General features: G+C 41.8%; 1 protein-coding gene across 1 annotated transcript; it reads right to left on the reverse strand.

Moving 5' to 3' along the window:
* Window positions 1-3389: 3389 nt before the first annotated feature.
* On the reverse strand, window positions 3390-20392 carry nim1ka (NIM1 serine/threonine protein kinase a). The gene is made up of 7 exons (XM_033618925.2): window positions 20256-20392; window positions 10826-11356; window positions 10104-10472; window positions 9439-9551; window positions 7863-7984; window positions 7580-7726; window positions 3390-5040 (listed from the first exon to the last, which is right to left on the reverse strand). The coding sequence occupies exons 3-7, from the start codon at window positions 10412-10414 to the stop codon at window positions 4282-4284; spliced, it is 1452 nt and encodes a 483-aa protein (XP_033474816.1). The 5' UTR covers window positions 10415-10472; window positions 10826-11356; window positions 20256-20392; the 3' UTR covers window positions 3390-4281.
* Window positions 20393-21560: the final 1168 nt, after the last annotated feature.

Genomic DNA, 21560 nt, shown 5'->3' on the forward strand with positions numbered 1-21560 from the left:
TTTTAGTTGAGGTTGAGAATGTCAGCAACAGATTTAGGATTTTGGCAGAAAATACATGTGAGGAGCAGAGCGAACACAACCTACTGGATACCACACCTGAGGCTCAGACAAGTCAGAGCCTCTCAGAGGCTCCTGCTGTCGAGGCTCCAACTGCAGCAGCACCAGCTGTTGAGGCTGTAGCTCTTGAGGCTCCAACTGCAGAAACTCCAGCTGTTGAGACTGCAGCTGTTGAGGCTCCAACCGCTGAGGCTCCAACTGCAGAAACTCCAGCTGTTAAGACTGCAGCTGTTGAGGCTCCAACTGCAGAAACTCCAGCTGCTGAGGCTGCAGCTCTCGAGGCTCCAACTGCTGAAGCTCCATCTGTCGAGGCTCCAACCGCTGAAGCTCCATCTGCCGAGGCTCCAGCTGCGGAGGCACCTGCGGCTGTAGGTCAGACCAGAAGTTGGTGGCGTAGCTGTGCTAAAGGTCTGCTGAAAGCAGGCTTGTATGTCTGCTTAACTGCTTCAGTACTGCTTCCTGTGTGTGTCCAGGTCATCGCTGGCAAACTTGACAGCTGCGACTGCAACCTGCTACCACTAGAAATATACTGAATGAGACAAACAACAATATTCATAGTTTCTATTCGGCGGCACGAACCAGTAGCCCTCTTGTTAGGGCAAGAGGGCTACTGGTTCCAGCCCTACTGTGCACAGCGCTTGAACCAGTAGCCCCCTTGCTGTTAGGCAAGAGCCCTCTTGCTGAGCCCTCTTGCTGTTAGGCAGCTACACGAGGAGAACATGCAAGCTGACACAGGGCTCGAGCTACTGGTTCGAGCGCTGCGCACAGTAGGGCTCCAACCAGTAGCCCTCTCGCTGTTAGGCAAGAGGGCTACTGGTTCCAGCGCTGCGCACAGTACGTCTGGAACCAGTAGCCCTCTTGCCTAACAGCAAGATTGCTACTGGTTCGAGCCCTTCTGTGCGCAGTGCTTGAACCAGTAGCCCTACTGGTTCCAGCTACTGGTTCGAGTGCTGCGCACAGTAGGGCTCCAACCAGTAGCCCTCAAGAGGGCTACTGGTTCCAGACATACTGTGTGTGTACTGTGTCCCTACTGGTTCCAGCTACTGGTTCGAGTGCTGCGCACAGTAGGGCTCCAACCAGTAGCCCTCAAGAGGGCTACTGGTTCCAGACGTACTGTGCGCCGCGCTTGAACCAGTAGCACTCTCACTGTTAGGCGAGAGGGCTACTGGTTCAAGCACTGCGCACTGTGCGCAGCGCTTTAACCAGTAGCTCTACTGGTTCCAGCGCTGCGCACAGCAGGGCTCGAACCAGTAGCAATCTCGCTGTTAGGCAAGAGGGTTACTGGTTCCAGTGTACTGTGCGCAGCTTGCATGTTCTCCTCGTGTCAGCATGGGTTTTCTCCAGGTACTCCGGTTTTCCCAAAATACATTGTACAAAAATACAAGACATTGTATTATATCATCTGTGTTCTGTTTATTTATTATCTATATTATCTATAAATAGTATTATATTATCCCAAAATAGAATATTCAAATAACTATGAAACAAGAAGTTGTGAAATTATTTGACTTGTGTACTGAATGTTTTAGTGGTTGGAAGCCTAGTAAGGCACTGTACAACCTCGCATAGTAGTCATACTATATACATATATATACATATATATATATATATATATATATATATATATTTATATTTATCGATTTATCTCAGATAATCAAAAACGAGCATCAGTCTTTAACTCAAGAAAAGTCTTTTATTTGAAATCATTCACCTTTTATGTGACTTGAGATTCTGATGTGAACAGCCAAATCTTGAAGAAATATTGAAGACCTGATCGTGTATCTTTTGAACATGACTACAATGTAAGAGAGGGTAGGCAAAATCCAAAGTCCTCATTCTGTGCCTAAATTCTGCATTCTTAAGTTCAGCTCAATATAATGCAAGGCTCCAGTGGTCTAATTTGGATTAAATAGTCCGTTAGGCATGGTTTAAGAAGGACACACTGGCAAAAAGAGAGGCTTAAAAACTGTAACTGTAAGACACCCACAGGATTTTCTGACTGAATTTTTGTCAGATTCTTTAAATGAGACCCCATATGGCTTGACCACAGGTTTCTTAGGCGCTCACAGGAACCATGTTGCCACCCCTGAAAAGAGATATTTGATAGCCAGCCCAGCAACAACAATGCTTAGTGAAATATGTACTCAGTGTAAGTATTGTGTGGATAGAGTCTGCTGTTACTAATTTAGTTCTCAGTTTAAGCACTGTTGACTGTTCTGCAATGACAAACAGGCTCATAAAGGTGCAGTGTGTAAGATTTAGGGGGATTTAGTGGCATCTATCGGTGAGGACTGAAGATTGCAACCAGCTGAAACTTCTCCTGATAAAACTTCCTTGAATGTTCATGGTTCAGGAGGTCTTGACCAGGAGAAATTGTCTGCAGAGGTCCTCTCATCTCCAAAACAAACAGACCAGTTGCCTTAAATGGGTAAAAACACTGAATAACGCAGATTCTGACACTGCTTGTGGCATAGGGGCTGCCGACTACGTTGACCAATGTGAAAACACTAACGCTGGGTTCACACTGGATGCAGAAGCACCACGAAGTTTCAATCACATACACTCACACACACAGCCACAAGCAGTGGCCAGTGTTTGGTTTGTCCCTTCTGGGCTACTGTAGAAACATGGTAGTGCAACATGGCGATCTCTGTATGAGGACCTACTCCCTGCGTAGATATAATCAGGCAACTGAAAGGTCATGAAAACACATCAATTCTCTTTTTTTTCAGGTGATTATACACTGAAGAAAAACCCATACACGTTGCGTTATATTCCATCTCTGCTGATATATCCCCTAAATCCCACACACTGGCCCTTTCAGTCAAGTTAGGTGGAAGATGATCATTACATTCATTCAACTTTGCATTTTTACTTTCACACATGGCAAGATTTATTTTTTATCATTTTACTTTGCCTAGCAAACACAACTAAAAAAAATATAATTTCAAACAGAATAAAATTTGTTAACCAAATACAGCTCATCAAAAACTGTTTTAAAAATGACAATAATACTGTGTGTGCCATAATTCAGATTCAGATTCAGAATACTTTATTAATTCTAAATATGTAATAATAATAATATTTTTTTCAGTAGCTTTTTTCATTTAATTTCATAAATCTCTTTTTTTCTTTTTCCAATTTGTGGGACATTTCTTACCAAGTTGCCCACTGCCTTTTCCCCCATGTTTTCAAAATAAATCGCACCAATTTGCTCAGGGATGTAGGGTTTAAATACTTGTGAATGGCGTCTGAAAGCAGCACAAGAAAAGTGATGTTGCTCCAGGTTTCAAAAGGTTAAAGAATATCCCATTAAAAAAAAGAATGATGCATTTAAATTTACATGTATTTTAATCAACACATGAGCATGAACATGGCATCAGATGATTTAAAAAAAAAATAATTACAGAAACTGTTGAACTGAAAATGGATTTTGCCACATGAACAACTGATAACTTTGGTGGTTGATATGTCTGTATTTGCACTTTAATGACATTTATTGGCTTTATGGAGCCACAGGAAAAACAGAGTGAGGTCATTCATGTTAACCGGTCTGACAGCAGGAACATCTCATAGAGATACATCACATAAGAAGGTGAGATGTGAACTCTCTATTCATGTCATCACACACGTTAAGGAGTATAATGAAACCAGTCTGGCTGGTTTCATAACATGATAGAAAACTAAGGCATCGAAGAAAAGTGCATTTAAACAGTAAAGACACTGTATTTCATGTACTGACTGCATGTTTCACCGCTCAGCATAATGTGGTGGATTTCTTTTTTTCCTTAAGACTGATGCTACATTGATTTCTCATAGGGTTTAGTGGTGATCCTGCACAACAGAGAATGAGTGGACTATAAATATCTGGCCTGCATGACCCAAATTAAAAGATACGTGTGCCATCTCATCATCATTATGTTAACATAAATAAATCACTTCATAACATTATTATAATTATAGTATTACAGGTCCATGTCCCTGTCAAAAAGGGAGACAATAATGATTCACCTGCAGCAACATTCTCACAGAGACTAATATCACTTACTAGAAGAAAGATACTAAAGTAAGAAATCCCAGATTTCAGAAGCTGAGTGGAGTTATATACCATGGTTTCAAGTTAAACTGCTGGACTGTAGAGCACTTTTTAAATTTTTTATTTCTAATTAAATCCATGCAATCTCATCCCAAGCTATTAAGTCCAGAGCAAAGCAGAGCATTTTGTCACAGAATCACACAGAGCTTAGAAGTGTGCCTTAAACTGCGGTACACTTTTAGCCGTTCCTTTTTGCTGGTTGTAGTTGGCCCAGCGACCTTTGTGACCGCAGGCATGCTCTCAACAGCCCGCTTCTTGTGAGCGCGGTGCAGCAGGATCCTGTAGACGCCTGTGATGGAGCTCCTGCAGTCTTTCCCCTGGTTGTTGAGGATGTGTTCCAGGGTGATTCCCAGTGTCTCCAGTGCTGCTTTTACTTCCATATCTTCCTCCGCAAGTTCAGATGGATCACCCTCTGCTAGGTGGGATGGGTCTAGTTTAAAGGGCTCCATGGCACGTGGGAAGTCCACAGGAAGCAGCCACTCACAGCCCATCATCTGCTCCACTGTAAAGCGGTCAGACGGTATGGGTTGGAGGATTCCCCTGATCAGCCTCTGGCATGCCTCAGGCACCCACGAGGGGATGATGTAGGCCCCCTCCAGGATGCAGCGCTTCAGTTTGGCTACAGTGTCTGCCCTGAATGGCATGGTGCACGTCACCATGAAGAACAGCATCACCCCCAGGGCCCAGATGTCCACAAAGACGCCAACGTAGTGCTCATCCCGAAAGAGCTCGGGGGCGGCGTAAGGTGGGGAGCCACAGAATGTGTTGAGTGTCTCGCTGCGGCGGCTCAGCGTGCTGAAGCCAAAGTCCCCCACCTTGACACAAGAGCTGCTGGTGTAGAAGACATTTTCTGCCTTCAGGTCACGGTGGATGATGTTGTTTTCATGCTGTGAGAGAACAAGGGGAAACTGAATTATGCACGAGCCACCTACTTTCACATCAAGTGTGATGTGGAAATTTGAAGCCTCCAGTGCACAAACACTGAGAGTTGACTTTACAGTAAAGAAGCAGACATCTTGTGTGCAGCAGGTAAACTTTTGAAATATCTGAAATAAATATAGTATTTACTTTTTTCAATGAAGGAAAAGGAAGAGGTGTAATTTTCTTTCTTTTAATAGATCAGACACAAACTATTACAGAGTAGTTTTGTGTCTTAAAACATGTCTGGTGGGAATATTACAGGATTTAAGATGTAACCGTGTGACTGCTACGTTGATAAACTGAATCCTGACCAGAAATAAAATCAATGACACTTTCTTAAGCTGCCACTAAAATTCTGCTGATCTAGTAAAGCTGCTACGTGAACAAATTCATAAACATTATTTTCCTAATTCATGAGAGCTCTTTTATACTCAGGGTGACCTGATCCCAACAAACCAAATGTGGGATGACGAGTATTTTTGTGCAGGACAATGTGGAACACATTATCAATTAGGTTTAGGCCTGTCAATCAATTAAAAATATTTAACTGCGATTAACAGCAAGATTGTCCATAGTTAACTCATGATTAATCGCAAATTAAACACACATTTATCTGTTCTAAATGTACCTTGAAGGGATGTTTTTTAAGTTTTTAATACTCTTATCAACATAGGAGTGGACAAATTATCTTGCTTTATGCAAATGTATGTTTGTTATTAATGCAACATTCCAAACCTATGACAAATACTGTCCAGAATATTCTCCGGAAAAACCTCAAAGGTACTGCACGCTCACAAAATATGCTGAAAGCAAATTATGGCAAACTCAAGCCCAACAAGCAACAACAATGGGCATATTGATCTAAATGTAACATTACTTTGTAACACTAACACAATGTCCAACTTCTGGTTATGCCTCGATCGAGGCTGAAGGGCAAAGGGGATCTTGCGTTCGCTGTGGCTGCACCCAAACTTTGGAACAGTCCACCTCTCTCCATTAAGGGTTCCCCATCTGTGGACACTTTTAAGGCTAGACTTAAGACCCACTTTTACTCTAAAGCTTTTGAGCGCTCCTGAACTATTATCCCCCCTTTTTTTTAAGTCTTTTGTATTTCCACTCTCCACTTTGTTCCTCTACTTTTGGACTTGTGTACATGGGACTATACATTACATTGCTACGTATCTTGATCTCCGCACTTTGTTATTTTGTGATTTTACCTTTACTGTACAGCACTTTGGTCAACCTAGGTTGTTTTTAAATGTGCTTTATAAATAAATTTGATTTGATTTGAACTTTATACGTGTAAATGTTAACTAATCATCCCCTCTTTATTAAAACAGCTCAACATACTCTGGCGGTGACTCAGTTCACATCGTCAGTAAATGCAAATAACTTCGGTCTTGTGGAGAGAACCATCTGGCTGGGCTTTAAAGCTGATGCCTTTCTCTATCCATTTCTGCTCACAGAGGTTTTTTTCCTGCTTGCCATCCATAATGTTACTGCTGCATCGTATCCTGATTTCCCAAAACTACGGGATGGGCTGAGGGTCATAATTACAGAATGAACTTGTGTTAAGAGTGCATAAAAAAAAGAAATTACTAGCGTTAAAAGGACACACACGATAACTCTGACAGCCAACATTTTTATATAATGCATATGTAACTTAAAAAAAAATTCCTTTTTCAAAAAACAGTTTCACAGTCTTTGCAGTAGCCGCATTTCCTCTTCCTTGTGGTAGTTTCCATCATATTCCACCTAAATCTGCAAAGCTTGTGACTTTCTACTGACTCGTAATTTTCCCCATTTGATGTAGTGTAGCAAAGACAGCGACAGGTTCACCTGCACTTGACCCACACGTGTGCAGTTTAACACCAAACACAGCCCCCTGATGACAGCTTTCACTGCTTTCTTCATAGCCATTGGATAAAAGCCAGATTTTAGAAGAGCATCTGTCCTGACTACTGCAGTAGTTTTGCTGCTTATTAAAATGCAGGACACTGTCCTAATATGCAGGATGTGGGACGAGGAATAAGCATGATGTGCAGTCCCACATAACGGGACACCTGATCACCCTTTTTACACTATACACTCACACTGTCCATCATATATATAAATATTCTAAGTATCAGAAAAATATTTTGTTTAGTCTGTACACTGTTCAAGATCTTCTACATCTCACAGTTGGTTTGTTATAATATGGGTGCATCAAAACCCGCAATGTATTAATAGTCTGCAATAACATTAAAAGGCTAAATTAGAAGGTTAGATTAATTTTTAATGACCCTCCATGGTCAAACCAGGTCATTGTAGCAGCAGAGAACAGAAGATACTATAGATGAAAATGAATCCTATTACCAACATATAGGAGACAGCATAGGTTGTCATCTTAATGGTTAATAACAGTTATTTAATAATAAAAATTGTAATTAAATCCTATATATGTTACATTCGGATTGAGATTATGTTTTCTATTATTTTTTTCAATACAAACGTGTATGTACTAACCATGTGTTTAACAGCAGAGAGGATCTGAGCAAAGACGAGCTTGCTGTCAGTGTCAGAAAGTTTCCCCTCAGTAGTAATTTTGGTGTAGAGCTCCCCTCCTCCTGCATACTCCATCACCAGGTGTAACCGTGACAACGTCTCCACCACCTATAGTAACAAAAAAAAAAAAAAAAAAAAAATGGATGGATGGATGTCAGGCTGGATGTGGCGATCACTGAGGAAGCCTCTGGGAAACAGATAGAGCTCATATAAATCAATATGAGTGTGTGTGTATGAGTCGAACCTCATAGAGGCGTATGATGTTGGGATGGTGCAGTTTCTCCATGCTGGAGATCTCTCTTGACAGCAGCCTCTGGGTCTTCTGATCCAGCTTGGTTTTGTCGAGGATTTTTATGGCCACTTTGTCTGGTGATGCCGAAGGAGAAGACTAAGGTCGGTGATCGGTGAAGTTGTACAGATCATTTAAAAACATGCAGAGATATGCTTTAAAGCAGGAAAAAAAAATTAAAAATTCAAAGTTGATTTTTTAAATAAATATGTCCTGATAATTTCTATCATCATTAATACCCTTTTTCTGAAGAATAATGCATTACATGTGTTACATAAATCTTATGTACAGTAGATAGAGGATAGAAAATGTGAGCCTGGCTCTTCCCCTGAAGTCACCACGCCTGATGCTCTCCTCTAGATAATTTGATGGAGGATTAGCCGCCCTCAGAAAACCAATTTTCTTGATTATGTTCTCCCAGGGGGTCAATTCTCACTTTTAGCCCTGTCTTAAAAGAGAATTTTCTTTTTCTAAATGAAGGAAAATTGCTCTTTTTTCCTGTAATACTGCACTTACTGTGACTTCACGTCTGAGCACATATGAAGGGTCAAGTCAGGGTGAAAATTAAATATGACAGGAACACACAGTGCTGATGTAGCTATGCTTACCAGCTTTAAAAATGTTTTGAAAGGAAAATATATTGCGCATTTAAAGACGTACACAAACTTACAGCCAATAAAGATCAAAATACGTTACATATATCAAGTTCAAACAGCTGATATCTTTACTGTATTCTGTTAAATGATTCATAAAGAGACGTTAAATAGACCCCAGGTAACTGAATACAGAAAAGTTCTTAAGTGGCAAAATGGTGTTGAGATATCTAATTGTGTGTCAGTATGCATTATTCAGGCCGGTATTAGGCTCCCTTTCAGCTGTGACATAGCTTTCAATAGGAGCATTCAAAATGCATCGCAGCTCATATTGTTTTTGGGGGAGCTAAATGATACCACTTACATCCACACGCACACATAGCACGGCACAGACGGACAGGCAGGCAGTAGATAAGTGCAGATAACCCTAAAAACATAAAGTGCACGCACATGCAGCCACACACTCATTTTCATCCCTCTCTTTTGCCTTTGATGAGGCATGCAGCAATTTTAGCCGTCGCTAAGGAAACTGGAGATCTCTAATCAATCCATCTGTTCAAGGGCAGCAGACAGTCTGTCTCTGCGTGGCTGAATCAGCCCCCCGGCCAGGCACACATCGCCTTGTTAGTGAATTGCTACATAAGGACACACTTGTTAGTGTTGCAGCCCATTGATGGAAACAGCTCATCAGCCAAATTATCACTTAAATCCAATAAAAAGGCAGAGCAGAGAGCAAATGGGAGCTTACTTAAGATTCTTATCTTTACAGGTGCATATATTTCTGCCTTTAGTGATGGCTGATTGTGCAAAATGTCTAACATTTTCACTATATAATATGTTTATGTCTAATCAGTATGATTGCTACTCCTCTTCAGAAGATGTTTTCCTGTACTGGTGTTTTAACAGTTGCATTTCACTGATGTCTTGTACTTTCTTACCTTTGGTGAGGGCATGAATTCCTAGCTTGACATGGGAGAAATTTCCACAGCCGATCTCTCCTCGAATTTTGTAGAAGCCGATTCTTCTGCCCACCGTTAACTCACGGACCACCCTGTGACCACATTACATAAAAAAAAAAAAAAAAAAAAAAAAAAAAAAAAAGTAATTTAACCACCTTTTCAATCCAAAAAAACATTTAAATACAACAAATTGTGTTTTTAACATAACGGCGATTACTGCTTTTTTGATTTGATTTGATTTAATTTGATTTATTTCGAACATTTAAAAAAAAAAAAAAAGAATATATTGTAGAAAAAAAGCCTACAAAACAGAGACAAACAATAAATCATAAATAGACTTATAGTGAGAAACATAAATTAACATTTCATGTCCAAAAAAGAGCAGGAAGAAGCAACATGCTTGTCTAGCCCTCCCCCAATCTCAAACTATACTAATCCATCACTAATCAAACTACTACATAAATACTCTCTCCTCACCATCAATCAACCACACATTAACGCCACCGCATTTCTTAATACCTGATAACCAACATTAGTGCTTTACATTCCCTCTAACCATTTCTGTACTTGTGAAGATACTGTCTTTGTACCTCTTCTTAAACTGTCTGATATATTTACTTTGATTTCATCTCATGACCCCTTACCTTTCATCCTGGCACATATCCAGGTTCAGCCTCTCCAGCGGAGTGAGGCGGCGGATCGTGGCTCCCTCATCGTCCGTGTTGATGTCTGAGCTGTCCTGGCGGCTCCAGCGGGCGTACCTATGGCCACCGGGGACCACGGCTGTGCCTCCTACTGATCCACAGACAGACTCTCCATTAGAGTCCCCGGTCTCTGTGCCAGAGACTGAGATGCTCCTGGCGGTGCCCGCTGCCCCCGGCCCCCTACAGCCTGCTGTCCCGGCCCCGGCTTCAGCCCCTTCTGGGCTGCTCTCGGAGGGGCAGACAGCAGTCATCCTGTAAGGGATGCCCAGGGTGGCGGGTGCTTAGCTCATGGCTGGGGGTGGAGAAGAACTGGATGCACAATATGGAAAAAAAACATTACTTTTGTGGCTCGTTGCACAGTGATTGATGTTCCTACATTGTGCGAGTGGCTTTTAAAATCTACCCCTTTAAGCTAAAACTAAACAACATGATAACAAGATTTGAAAGTGCTTCAGTAAATATTTGCTGCTGCTTGTATTTAACAGCATACATATATTTAAAGATATATTTTCTATTTTTTCTTGCCTTATTATATCAAATTAACAATACAAGAAAAAGTACATAGTTATCGGCAACACAAGATTAATAAAACATCATAGATCACATAAAATAGCTTCAATGTAAAAGCTGATTTAAAGCATGGGACATAAAACCTGACTTACCTTCAGATGTGTGAGCCATTTACAAGGTAATGTCTTTCAGTTGCCTTGCCCAAATTTCATTATTTAGACAACTGAGTCCGTAAACAAATGTTATTAATAAGTGTATTTCAGCTAAATAGGACCCAAATTCCAGTCTGTAGACCCGAGCACATGCTGCATCCACAGTTTCCCAAATCTGCTGCAGCTGCAAACTGTCTTCTCCACAATGAAATATCAGTTTGTCAGCTCATGCAGCTTTAGTCTTGTTGTATTTCAAGAATTTCCTGTAGTTAAATCCTTAGTTTCCTTATTCGTAGCTGTCAAGGAAAGCGTGATGAGGCTAGAGATCACACCGGCCACATGGACTCATGCTCACTGATGTCTCTTGCTGGAGAGGTCCGTGGAGCTTTAATGGGCTCTTCTGAGTCTCCAGGGTATAAATAGGCCACAGGTTGAGGAGGAGGGAAGAGGAGCTGGATGGGGGGGTTGGAGGACGGAGGCTGAACAGAAGATAGTGTCAGGGTGCAGCCATGGGTCATTCAGTGAGACCACCTGGAATGGAGCACAAGAGAGATACAAAGAAATGTCATTAATGGTAACTGTGGTGCTCATGGTAGCCTCCTCTGTCCTTTACATTGTCTAAATATTGTGTTTAAATCTGTTCCCTTTCATCAGCTAGTACATTTGTGAGAATATTTATCATTTGCCAATTTTGTAGATCCCTTTCTCACCCTCCATGTAAAGAGTCTGTGTGCACATGACACAAGTGCACCTGTTCAGTATCTGCTTGAGTGTCTGTTACGCTGTATTGTAATCCTCACTTAATTCCGTGCTTGAGTCCTGCTCCAAGGGCGGTGCAGGCTTAGGTTGCCATGAGAGCCGGAGTAAACAAATCAGAGATCTTCATCCCTCGCTGCCACCAAGAAGATACTTACAGCCTGACTGACTTATTCCATCTCTAATGGAAAGTATGAGTGATGACCGGCGTTCCCTTGTGTGCGTGGTACAGAAAGTACAGGTAATAGTTTGTAAATGGGTGATAATTACACGTTGTTCAGAAAACAAAGCTCTAACAATGTCCCACGAGAGGAAAAAGAAAAGGTGAACCTGAGGTTGAGGTGAATCCTGATTTTGCAGACATATATTTTCTATAATGAAATTCAGATCAGCCAAATAAAATGATCTCAGCACAACTGGATTGGCCTAAACTACCTCAAATGATCTAAAATAAGCTGATTCTCCACTATGTCTTGGTGTTTAACAGAATAACAATGTGCTCATTTCATACTCTCAACCAGCCAACCAAGTCAATTGTTCAACATTACACCTGACACCTGAAATGAAAATACCACAACTATACAAACAAACAATATACTTAACCTGAACTAGAGTCAACAGCGCTCCAGTATTTAATCTGCAGACTGTTGCCACAGTCACAGTTTGAACACATGTGGCAAATGAGCTGTCTCATGTTGCATCAAAGGATAAAATGACAATATTTGCTATTTTTTATTTTTGACCATACAGCCCATGAAAAGCGCAGAACCAATGACATACTGATTCAACCAACAAGAACGACCTCTGTTACTGTAGCCTGATTCACATTCACACCTACGGACAATTTAGAGTTATCAATTAACCTAATCCCCAATCTGCATGTCTTTGGACTGAAGCCGCTGACACGGGGAGAACACGCAAACTCCGCACAGAAGGGTTCCCCTTCTGATCGAACCGGGAAACCCTCTTGCTGTGAGGCGACAGTGCTAACCAACACACCACCGTGCCGCATTACCAGCGTGCCGCCCCATTAACATGGTCACTGTGGTTAATTTTCCATCCCACACACAACAGTCCAGGTGTCATAGGCCTTTACCTCCTGGCACACCGCATATGTTTTCATCCATAGTCACTGATAAAAAGAAAAACATGGAGTGCTGCACTGGGTTAAGGCTCTATGTAGTTAGATGTAAAAAAAAAACGGGTGCTCTTCAAGGATGGGGGCAAAGAGTCCGAGGCACTCTGACTGTACTTAAAAATCCTTTATTAATGCATGAATAAAACAACGCATTTTGACTACAAAATCTTCATCAGGGTGTAAAATGCATCGGAAACAGGTGTGCAATTTAAGAGCTCATGTAAGAGTCATGTGACAGAGGTCACATGATATACTGATGTCACCCTCTCTTTCAAGTGTGACATGTTTTTATAGATAGATAGATAGATAGATAGATAGATCAGTCATTGTTTTTTATCTTTATGTATCTATCCATGACTGAAAATAGTCCGCAACAAATTAGGTCTGTGTGTTGGCAAGAATCAGGCGATTCGATACATGTCACTATACTGGGGTTACCATTCAATATTGTTGCTGTATATTGCAATACTGTAAACAAAGCGATGCACTGCAATTTTTAAAATGTAATTTTAGGAAGCTGTCATAGTGTAAAGAAAAATATGCAACAAAAGTTTAATTTTTATGCAATCATAACAGTATGATCTGCATTTGTCACAGTCACAGTCCTTGTAACATCCAACATCATAGCCCTACTTTTTTTGCAATCTGAGCAAAGGAATTAACATTAAAAAATAAAAAATAAAAGTGTTTGCAGGGTTCTTTAGGTAAACAAAATAAGAAAATAAAAAATTGTAAACAATCAAAAATTGACAGTGCTTTTTTGAGAACAGTATCACAAAACATAAAATCGCAATACTTAAGTGTATTAATATTTTCTTACACCCCTATGCACTAATTACTCCTGTTTACTCCAGTAATGTTTGAAAAAAACTACAGCGCCCTGCTGTGTTATCTAAAATAAAACTTTATCTCCACAGGAATGTGCTGAGTCCTGAGCATGACTGACAGGATAGGGAAGTTGGAGTAAGTCGGAGAAAGACTAATTTTACTTAGATTTTTTGATTAGAAAAATATAGAATATACTAAAAACCTGCAAATGGTAACCTCTCGCACATCCACACAATAGCAGAGATGACACAGCATTATTGCATTTTATTGGTATGGAACAAAAAAATGATGTAGATAAATAGAAATGGTGATGTCAGCTGACAATCATCAATATGGATATCAGTTACAGCTGCTGTGGGGAAATCTTTTCCCCTGCAGTATTACACTGCAAAATGTAATGAAACAGGATTTTCAGTTAGGCTGTTCAGAAGAAGACATTATTACGACATAACAGTGTGTATAGGGCAGGAACAGAAATGGTTAACCTAGTGTAACCTGGTGCTTCTGAAGGCGTTCTCTCTCTCTCATCCGTCTCTATATTAAGATGAATGAATCTATATTAAAGCCTCGCTAGGAAATCAAAGCAGTTGTCTTTTGTGAGGCGTACAGTCTCCCAGCCTTCAAACACCTTCCTGCCATCGCACCATGAATATCTAAGCATTGATCTCAGGCGGCCTAAAAGGACTTGGTAAGAGAGGAGAGGCCTCCACTTTACAGCACAAAGCAACACGCCCTGAATACCAGCCTTTTATATATGTAAATAAAAAGACTACAAGGACAAGCATGCATGAGATAAAATAATTATTGGTCTTGGAATATAGCTAGTACGATGTCAGACAGCTTCATAAATATATTTCTAAAATCTCTTACTAACAGAGAGTGAGACACCTGCCATATTCATATAGGGCTTTGAAATTACTAATGGGATCTACAGATGATTACTTTGTGTGAAGAGTATCTCCACAGAGGGTCTGTAGACGAGCTACCCAGATTGCTTTGTGCTTCGCTTCCACTGAATAACAGAACTACCTGGTTGCTTGGTGATGCTGACCGAGCGTGTTTGTTTGTCTTTTTTCGTGCTGAGGATTAGACATTAACTGGCACTGAGTATCAAGAAAGAGAGCACTCAGCTCCATGTTTATAGTTACACAGTGCTGCATTGAGCCTCCGAGTACTCATGTGAATTACGTGCGCGAGCAAACTGATGGATTTATAGCCTACACACACACACACACACACACACACACGGAGCACAAGAGAACACCAGTGGAAGAATTAGAAACCTCATAAATAGATGACACATTGTCTGATTGTGAATTAAAGTTGAAATCACTGATGATGCACCTTAAAGGGGACCTATAATGCTCATCTACATGTTCATATGTGTAGTTTGGGTTTCTGCTAGAACATGTTTTCATGCTTTAATAGTCAAAAAACACTTTAATTTCCTCATACTGTCTGTGCTGGAGCACCTGTATTCACCCTCCATCTGAGACGCTCTGTTTTGGCGCCGGCCTCTTTAAGCCCCCCCCCCAAAAACTAAAGAAATGAGTACCAGCCAGTCAGAGAGAGAAAGGGGAGGGTCATGCCCTCTCCATCCTAGGACAAAAAAAACCCACCAAAATAAGCTTCTAAACCAAATTCTTCACAATCAGTAGGAAAATGATTCAAAAACATGGAGAAATTTACAACGACAGCAACTACGCCCAGTTCAGACCAAAGATTTGCAACGAGATAAAACCATTTTAGAACGCTGCAGCGGTGTGAACTGGCCGTCTGTGCTCAACTCAAGTCGGCTAATGGTGTCACTTGCAACTCCGCTGGTAAAATCACCGGTGGCTGGTTTTAGAATGTAAAGCACGTCACCTGTTTCTATAGCCAATCAGCTTGTCCTGAAGTCCGCTGGTCAAGGTAAAACGACCTGCTGTGGCAGGTGGCAGGTGCTCCGTCCCGCCGAGTCCTCTGTTTCCGTTATGTGCCGATGTCAGACGGTTGGTAGCTGCTGCTGCTCACTGTATGTGTCATGTATTATGACCCCTCACACACACACACATTCTCACTGACTAACTAAGTGCGCTGCTTACTTATATTATTGTGGCGTATTTATTCTAAACAGTCCATCTGAGGCTCGTTTTGTTTCTGTTTTTCACCATTTCATCACTTCTACAAATGCAACTGTAGCCAGTATCTCACTATCACTATCCTCATTCATATTTTAAGAGGCTACAAATTATATTCAGCCACAAAATAAGCCTGAAAAGCTGCGAAGATTCACCACTTCATCTCGTTGCACTGGTGTGAAATGGCAGGTTTTTAGAATGTTGCAGAACAGTGCATTGCAAGTAGTCGCCTGTTTCAGCTTGTCTCGTCGCAAATCTTTGGTCTGAACTGGATTTAAGATTACATGTTACCCTGACGTTAGCGCGTAGCTTCATGTAGCAGTGTAGGCTAAGTAATGTAAACACTAATAGCGTGCCTGGAGTGGATGACCATATAAGGAAATCTCTCACAAGCTGACATCAGTTTATTGCAAAAGTAGCAAAAAAATCATTGGAAACAGAGTATTCAACCGTCTGAGGCTCACAGGGATTACCTTTACACACATTTACCTCATTACTTTGAAACTCTGGCCACATTTAATATGAACATCCAACATGGTAACATATGACAGTACACACGGAAAACCATAATAGATCCAATTTAAGTAATTTAATAACACTGTATGTCAAGAAAAATTACCAAACATTAACTGGTTACAGCTTCATAAAAATAGCTTCATTTGCTTTGTTCTCTGTTTCAAATCATTTTAAAACGATTTTTGGCTCCTGGCCAGATCAAGTAAGCAAGTTTAATTTTTCAAGAGTACGAGCAAGTTTATATTGAAGTGGTGTTTGTAGTACAAATTTGAAATTTAAATAAGGCATCTATGGTCATGAGGTCCGGGTATATCACCTGAAAGAATGAGATGAGAATGAGTTTCCTCCATAGGGTGGCTGGGCTCACCCTTAGAGATAAGCTTCCTGTGGAGGTTTCCCTAGCACATCCAACTTGGAGGAGACCCTGGGGTATACTCAGAACACGTTGGAGAGTTTATATATGTTATCTGGCTTGGGATTGCCCTGCGATCCCCAAGGAGGAGCTGGAAACGTTGCCAGGGAGAAGGGACCTTGGTTAGCCTGATGCTATCATGATAAGCACTGGAAAACTGATGGATGTATTCAGTATTCCCAACTTTCTTCTTTCAAGTTTAAATTACAGACGTATGGACATTCAGAAATTCACTCAATTAATACAGCACAGCAGGTACCACAAACAGGTTTATGAGCCTGCAAACAGCCGACCCTTCATCAGCAAACACTACCAGCTTTGCCAAGTACGAGTTCATACTCACCAGACAGTCAATCATTTGTCTGAGGATCCCTAAAGAGACGGAGGAGGGTTCGCCTGAAGCACTCTGCTGCTGACCACACTGCTAGCATCAGCAGCCTCTTCACACACTCCAACAACGGAAAATACAAGAGCCCTTCCACAGCAGCTGTGGACCAAGAATAAGACACTTTTTCCTAAACGTCTGTCTGTGCCTGTAGAGAACAGAGGAGCTGCTCCTCACATCACAAGCCATGAAACGTCTATCTGTAAAAAGGGTACCTCCTCTCTGTTGTGTCCCCTTCCTTTGCCTCCCATTCATTTTACACCCAGTCCCTTATTCGGCCTGCGCTTGTATCACATTCTCTCGTTTTCACTGCTGTTATGCATTCAGGCACATAGACGACTCACGCGCCAACGCACACGCATTCACACACACTCCCTGTGCACAAGCACTGGTGCGCTCATGTAAATGCATACACACGACTGAGTGCACACACACAGACAGCGGGCTCTCTCCGCACAAAGCTCCCCAGTGTGTTAATTGAGATGCACGGCTGACAAGAATAAAGAGCTCAACAGTGAAAGAGCTGCGACAATGAAGACCACAGGCCCTAGGAACGGAGAGGCAGCCCTCTCTGGAATCTATGGGGCAAATATTTCACATTTACCTAAAAACAGAGTGACCTCTAAATCCCTTCCCTCTGACACACACACAAGTCCAAACCAAAGCTGCACAGGCCTCGATGGATGCACTGAAACTAAAGCTTATACCTTATAGCTTTTGCATGACTTCTTACTACAATAGTTGTAAAAAAAATGTACAGTTCACACAAGAGAGAGCGAGCAATGTCTCTGAGGCCTTAACAAAGTTACCATGCCACTGTATGCAGGCAACACAACAACACGATCTAGTACACACTGTAAATCCTGCGTTTAAATCCAAATCTGTTGGGTCGATCGCTTCTTCCTGTTTTAAATAGCCATCTGAGTTTGCATTTTATTCACTGTCAGCGCTTCAAAGAGGCTTGCATCAAAGAAAGAACACATGAAGCGCAATGTTTCATGTGCTCTGACTGATTGACCATCAAAAGAATAAAAACCAAGAACAGATTTCATTCAGGCCGGAGTAAACAGACTCTAAAAAGAAGCTATTTTTGCTTCAGAATTATGGAAATATATGCAGTTTCTAATCCTAGACTAAGAAAAATAAGTGGAAAACACTGTAGTTTTAATGCTATACGTTCAAGATTACCTGCTTTATTCTGTAGTGGGCCAAAAGACACATAAATCATGTAGCTGGAGACACAACACATCCAAATCTGGCTGCTGAGTCATTCAAATCTGTCCTCTGTCTTTGCAAACAGCAAACACAGAACAGATGCAAATACATCAGTCAATGTGTATAATTAATTCAGATTCTAGGGTTACTTTCCTTTCCTTTCCTCTCCTGTCCTTTCCTTTCCTTATATCTTAAAGCAAGCAGCCTAGCCCAGGGGTTCCCAACTGGTCCAACCACAGGGTCCAGATTTCACCTTAGTCATTAGTGTATGTCAGGATCATACTTGAATTGAGCTAGTTTGCTGTCTCTGTTAAGGAGCTATCCATTATTCACTCACTCTACAGTAGGAAACAGCACTTCAAAATAAAAGCTCTGTACCAGAAATTCACTGTACTTAAAAATAAAGTGTGCTTTTAAAAACTTGACACGTTCACAAGTCACTTGCGGTCCATTCAGAACTGCTGGACCTTGACCCACCAGCTGGGAACCACTGGCCTAGCCTATTGGAATAATTTGACATACAGTGTCTTGTAAATCTAATCTGTTTGTGTAACTCTTTGCTGAGTCTGTGTATATCAGTTATTGTGCTGTGTTACCTTTAATTCTTGAAGAAAACTGTTTTTCTCGCCTGCCCTCTCCATGAATGAAGAATATAGGAAATTGATAAAATTCCTTAGGAGTTGGAGTAAAAGGGGTATGCATTTAACAACAGGGTCCTGGGTCTATTCTGAATTGTCGCAAGTGACTCCCTAACGAGTTAAGTTTGTAAAAAACACACATTATTTTAATAATGTATTAGTACAGTGAATTTCCGGCACAGAGCTTTCATTTTGTAGTGCCATTTCCTGCTGTAGAGTGAGTGAATAACTGACAGCTACTTCACAGAGACAGCAAACCAGCTCGATGACATGGCCAAACGCAAGTATGACGCTGAATATATATATATATATAACTGTGTGGACCTCAAACTAATGACGAAGGAGAAATCTGAACCCTGCGGCTTGACCGAATGGAAACCACTGCTTTAATGCATGGATGGATTAATGAAAGGGCCTACCTGGGCACAGTGTGAGGGTGTCTTCACCTGCAAAATGTCACTCTAATTGACACATACTGACCAGGAAGAGACTCAAAATGACCAGAAAAAGGCACAAAAAGAACACAAAGATGGAAAGGAACTGCAAAGAAACACAAAATAACTACGAAAACAGCTACACAGAGACATAAAGTGACTACAAGGTGACACAAAAAAGGTACAAAATGACCCCATAGAGACACTAAACAACAAGGCAGAGACAAAAAAAACGCAAAAAATTGCGTAACAACCAGAGAGAGATGCAATACAACAAACAGAGGCATTTGTAGGACAGGCATTGGGGCCTTTTGCATAACTGTGCCCAGGGGCCCATTGCTGCACGCTTTAATCGGACAAAAACTGACCTATGATGTATACTGCATGAAGACAGATAAACCTCCATCTCCGTGCAACAGGTGCTGGAGCTTAACTCTCTCATCCTTTACCAGATCATTCCCTATACACTGTGTGTCCAACACACTGAAGGAGCTTAATCAGTGAGTCACGGTGGTTCCCCGAAGTTAATATATTAAATTGCGCGTGTCACGTGCGTGCGTAACTGCCAGGTGGTGCATTGTCATCCCCTCTCCAGAAATGATGCATTGCTTTTAATAACAACGACACCAAAACATGACTTAAAATCAATTCAAAGGGAGATTATGGAGAGATAAATTGCTCTCGGTTCCTATGATGTGCGCTCTGCCACCTTCACAGATTCATGTTCAAGGTGAGTCGCGTCATGTTTCATGTCTGTGATGTCTTATGGTTTAAATGTATATTTATATAAGAGAACTTTCCAAACACAACCCTGTCGTCGCGTAGATGATCTTGCAGCAGTGCATTAATGAAGTGTCTGTGCTCAATGACAGTCAACAGTTAACACCTCCTCGCAGCAGCAGCAGGCCATTCCCTATGAGCCGGTGCATTGCTCTCTGTAATCCAACATCACAACAAGAGAGATGTGTCATGTGTGAATCAGTCTTACCTGTCTGGATGTCCTCACGGGCCCGCGGCGACACGCGTTATCGACCTCGCTGTGAAATCATCTTTCTCCGGTGCCCGGTGACACTGAGCGCACTGCTCCTGCAGCAGCTGCTCCCCGGGTCGGTCTGTTGTGAAGGGAATCCGCTTGTCTGGCAGGTGAAGCAGCCAATCAGCGACGGACTGAGGAGTCCACTGTGTATGTCTCAACCAATCAGAGGGAAAGAATTACAGCGGGCCGCAGGATCACTCCAGTTCAGGACCACAGGAGCTCTTCCAGACTCTGGTAACCTAACCTGTGTGTGTCACGCACCATGCTCACCTGCCAGGCTATTAGCACAGCAGAGGTTCAAGGTGGGGTCAGGGGACCAGCAGGAGGCCCCAGACTCAATATTCATGTGTGTGTGTGTGACTGGTTGTTTTAACTTTAAGGTTATTGTGCCAAAACCTTATAAATTTCACTTACCATATGGAAGTCCACTCTCAAGTTTTGTCCAGGTCTTTCAGCTGCATCTCATGGTCTTCTTCAGCAGCTGGCTCCTTGCTAGAAGCTTTATTCATCAGACTGCCATTTCCAAGGTCAAGACTGAATTACTTTCATTTTAAATTTGGATCATAACCAATTTATGACAATTAAAAGCTTGACACTATATGCACATATGCTGTGCACATTGCAGTTGGACAACCTACCCAGCAAGTGAGCCCTTTATCCACTTGGGGGCAGTGAAAACAAGCTGCAAACACAACACTCACATGCACCAATCAGCCACAACAATACAATCAGTGATGGGTAAAGAGAATAACATTTATCATTTCATAACAATGCAATGTTCTGCCAGGAAACCAACTTAACATGCACCATCCCCAATCCTGCAAAACAACACTCCCCAATGGTAGTGGTCTCCGAAGCAGGATAATACACCATGAAACACCACAAAAACTGCTCAGGAGTGGCTTGAAGAACGTGACAAACAGCCCTTGGACTCGACCAGGCCTCCAAATTCCCCAGATCCAAATCTGATCAAGCATCTGTGGGACAGGCCAGTAACCCAGAGGTCCTGTGTCCATGCCTTGACAGATCAGTCAATCCAATCCACAGTGGGGACCCTAACCTGCCAAGGCATGGACACAGGACCTCTGAGGGTGTTCTGTGGTGTCTTGCACCAGGGCGTTGGCAGCAAATCCTTTGATTGCTGTTGGTTATGAAGCGGGGTACCGATGCATCCCACAGATGCACAATCGGATTGAGATCTGGGGGGTTTGGAGGGCCAGGTCGACACCTTGAGCTCTGCGTCACATTCCTCAGGCC

This window comes from Epinephelus lanceolatus, chromosome 9, assembly GCF_041903045.1.
Source record: "Epinephelus lanceolatus isolate andai-2023 chromosome 9, ASM4190304v1, whole genome shotgun sequence".
In the NCBI taxonomy this organism is placed as follows: Eukaryota; Metazoa; Chordata; class Actinopteri; order Perciformes; family Serranidae; genus Epinephelus; species Epinephelus lanceolatus.

What these genes read in the sequence shown, in the direction of transcription:
- nim1ka (XM_033618925.2), bottom strand. Translation starts at nt 10,414, where the DNA reads ATGACTGCTGTCTGCCCCTCCGAGAGCAGCCCAGAAGGGGCTGAAGCC. An exon ending in GATATGTGCCAGGATGAAAG is followed by an intron (nt 9,552 to 10,103) that starts GTAAGGGGTCAT and finishes ATGTGGTCACAG; the next exon opens with GGTGGTCCGTGAGTTAACGG. An exon ending in AATTCATGCCCTCACCAAAG is followed by an intron (nt 7,985 to 9,438) that starts GTAAGAAAGTAC and finishes CGGCATCACCAG; the next exon opens with ACAAAGTGGCCATAAAAATC.